Genomic DNA, 3583 nt, shown 5'->3' on the forward strand with positions numbered 1-3583 from the left:
TTTTATCTTTTCTAGAGTAATTATTGATTTATATTATGTGTTGTATGGCTGATAATATTTATTTAACTAAAAATCTTATTTAACATAAAAGAAATCATTAAAATATTTTTAATTTAATTAAATAAAATTAATTTATGAATATGTATATATGATATATATATTTTTATATTTTGAGTTACATACCGAGATTAATATTATACGTTTGAATGTATAAATATGGTGTTTGAATATGTTCAAACTAATTATATTTCGTTCAAACAGTTTAGAAACCTTCTCGCCAGGTTTTGCCACCAAATCTTTTCCATTCCAACAACAAAATTTATCCTTTGAACAGTTTTGAACTTTCTCTGGCATAATAAATTACTTCCTTGCCAAGATTTTATTGTTTGAATGGATTTTTGTCCGTTCGAATGGAAAAAAATTTTTGAGACGATTTAATTCATCACAGAAAATGCTGTTTGAATGGATATTTTTACCGATCGAACAATTTTATAAAGTTATCAATTTTTTGGGTGAAATTTAGTTCGTCCCTAAATAATTTTATCCCTAAAAGTCAAATTCATTGTAGTGGTAAGGCCTCTGTGCATGGTTCTGGAAAAAGGCTTTGTCGATTGCTCATTTCGATCAATCTTCATCCTTATTCTTATTCTTTTATCTATTCCTAATTTGATTCTCCAGAGTAATGATGCTCGGTTCCTTAGAAATACGTACGATGAATTTTAAGGTATGGAATAGTTTGGTTCTAAAGGTGGTTTATTTTTCCATTGCCTTGTAATCTTCGTCTCTAACTATAATTCTCTATATTCCAAATTCATAGTTAAAATAAACGGGAAGATGAACTTCTATCGTTGAGAGAGTACAATGATTATTTGGAGGAAGTGGAGGACACGAGTAAGTTCATTATTCCTGAAATTTCATATGTAAAGTGTTTATTGTGACCAAAAGAAAACCGTGAAGCAAAAACTGGAAATTACTAAGAAGAAAATGCAGAACAAATACTGTGAGTATGACATCAATTTTTTATATATCTTTAAATCTTAAAACAATACCCTCGAGGCTAGCTAGGATGATAATTACTGCTTGTATTGGTCATGTTCAGGAGGGTTGATTTTTTGAGATTATCTAAGAAAAAGACAACTTAAAATGAAGAAAAGTGATCAAAATAATATGAAAGGGGAATGATAATAATAACTTGAGGAAAATAATGGAATAATGGAGCTGTGCTTTGCGTCAATGGTGGCCAAGGAGGTTGTAGAAACTTGGAGGAAAATAGTGGAAATCTGCTCAGGTGCACGCAGAGGCCAAAACCATATTCCATTTTCAAATGTTCTGGTTTAGTATGTAGAAGAAAGAGGGAAAATGTAGTCAATCCAAGCCTAAAAATGAGGACAATTTGGTCCTTTCATATATTGCAGGGGTCTGCATATAGCAAATGTTTTGGTTTAGAGGATTGTATATAGCACGACTCATGTTTTATATCCTAGGAAGGGAAGAAATTCTTTTTAAAAATTTCAGTAATTCTCGTCTGTTTTTCTAAAATTATTTTCCAAAGTCTCAACCATGCAAAGACGGGCGTAACATTATTGCCCCTATTTTAACTTATGTAGAGCTTGTGAGTATCCTAGTCTTGAAGTAAATGGATTTGGTCAAGTATTAATGGTGATAATCATGTCACCTACTTGTGCTCATTACATATAGGCAAACAGCACTTAGGTTTAAAAAAATCAAAGAAAGAAAATGAAAAGCAAATGGCTAATTAGCTTGTACATGAGACTTTTGTTCCAGGATGACGTGTTTGTCGCTTTCTTGTAATGATTCACTTTAAGATGGATGTCTTTATTCTCTTGACTTGGGATTCAGGTCATGTGGAAATTAATATTTCTTGTCGATTTCAAAAGAGGCATTAACTAGTCTTGATCCACAACCATTATTATTCATATGTAGCGAACTCGATCGGTGGGACTAATTGACTTGATCTAAACATTACTCAATAGCATAGAAGTTAGGCATTAGAGCATGATCATTGTTCTCCTCTCCTATAAAAGCATGCATCTCTGAATTCCAAGAGCACCATGAGAAAACCAAGTCCAACAGTGACTAGTGTACTGTGACCTGAACAATCACAAACTCTCTGCGCTATGGCATCAAATTCAACACTCTCACTAGCTTTCCTGATCTTATCGGTGATTCTAATGCAAGTGGTTAGTACTGATGCTGGTGGAATCGCAATCTACTGGGGTCAGAATGGAAATGAAGGTACCTTGGCTCAAACTTGTGCCACTAATAAGTATGCATTCGTAAACATTGCTTTCCTCCCAACCTTTGGCAATGGCCAAAAACCAATCATCAACCTTGCTGGTCACTGTGATCCAAACAGTAATGGCTGCACCAGATTGAGCTCTGACATAAAGTCGTGTCAAGCAAAAGGAATTAAGTTGATGCTCTCTATAGGAGGAGGGGCAGGGAGCTACTCCCTTACTTCGACAAACGATGCCCAACAAGTTGCGACCTATCTATGGAATAACTTCTTGGGCGGACAATCCTCTTCTCGCCCTCTTGGAGATGCTGTTTTGGATGGGATTGACTTCGACATTGAAGGAGGAACAACCCAACACTGGGATGAGCTTGCAAGGTATCTCTCCGGATACAGCAAACAAGGAAAGAAGGTATACTTAACGGCAGCTCCTCAGTGCCCTTTCCCTGATGCTTGGATGGGAGGTGCTCTTAAGACCGGTCTATTTGATTATGTGTGGGTACAGTTCTATAACAATCCTCCGTGCCAGTATTCCTCAGGTAATACTGCCAATCTGGTAAATGCATGGAATCAATGGACCTCTATTCCTGCAACCAAAATATTTCTAGGACTTCCTGCAGCACCTAACGCAGCTGGAAGTGGCTTCATTCCTGTAGCTGACTTAACTTCTAAGGTGCTTCCGGCCATTAAACGTTCTGCCAAGTATGGAGGTGTGATGTTGTGGTCAAAATACTATGACGATCAGACTGGATACAGTTCTTCCATCAAAAGCAGTGTTTAGAACTCCGAATCAAAATAGATCAGTACTTAATGTTGTATGGTACATTAATGCAAAAGGCATTAGCTAAAATAAATAAAGTGTGCTTTGATTAATTAGCCATTAGGAATACTCCAAGGGAGGTGATTTGAACTGATCAATGCGTTTTGGATCCAGGTTCTACTACTTAATTACCAGCTGGTGTGTAACACAACATTTATTGTGCGACATATTATAATTATTAAAAGAAAATCAAATTCATAGTACCAATACTTTTTTTTATTCGAAAAATTCTATTCATAAGTTTCATACACCACATATCATCTTTTTTGTTATTTTTTAATTTTTTTCTCTTATCAAATATGTGGTATATGGATAATGAGTAGAAGAATTCAATTATTTCAAGAAAACAAAATTATGGTGTGTGGTGTCTGGAACTTATGGCACAGGTGCATAAGGCATATCACTAATTAAATGGCTTGTAGATAGGTTTTTTGTTTGAAATTATGTGGACCATAGAGGGAGGCACCAACAGTAGTGTGCGTTCATCATAGGCTGGCATGCACTTGATC

The 3583-nt window shown here is 35.4% G+C and overlaps 1 protein-coding gene across 1 annotated transcript; it reads left to right on the plus strand.

Moving 5' to 3' along the window:
- Positions 1 to 1980: 1980 nt before the first annotated feature.
- On the plus strand, positions 1981 to 3241 carry LOC109002708 (hevamine-A-like). Its single transcript, XM_035683557.1, has one exon. The coding sequence runs from the start codon at positions 2139 to 2141 to the stop codon at positions 3033 to 3035; it is 897 nt and encodes a 298-aa protein (XP_035539450.1). The 5' UTR covers positions 1981 to 2138; the 3' UTR covers positions 3036 to 3241.
- The last annotated feature ends 342 nt before the right edge of the window (positions 3242 to 3583 follow it).

Source organism: Juglans regia, chromosome 12 (assembly GCF_001411555.2).
Source record: "Juglans regia cultivar Chandler chromosome 12, Walnut 2.0, whole genome shotgun sequence".
In the NCBI taxonomy this organism is placed as follows: Eukaryota; Viridiplantae; Streptophyta; class Magnoliopsida; order Fagales; family Juglandaceae; genus Juglans; species Juglans regia.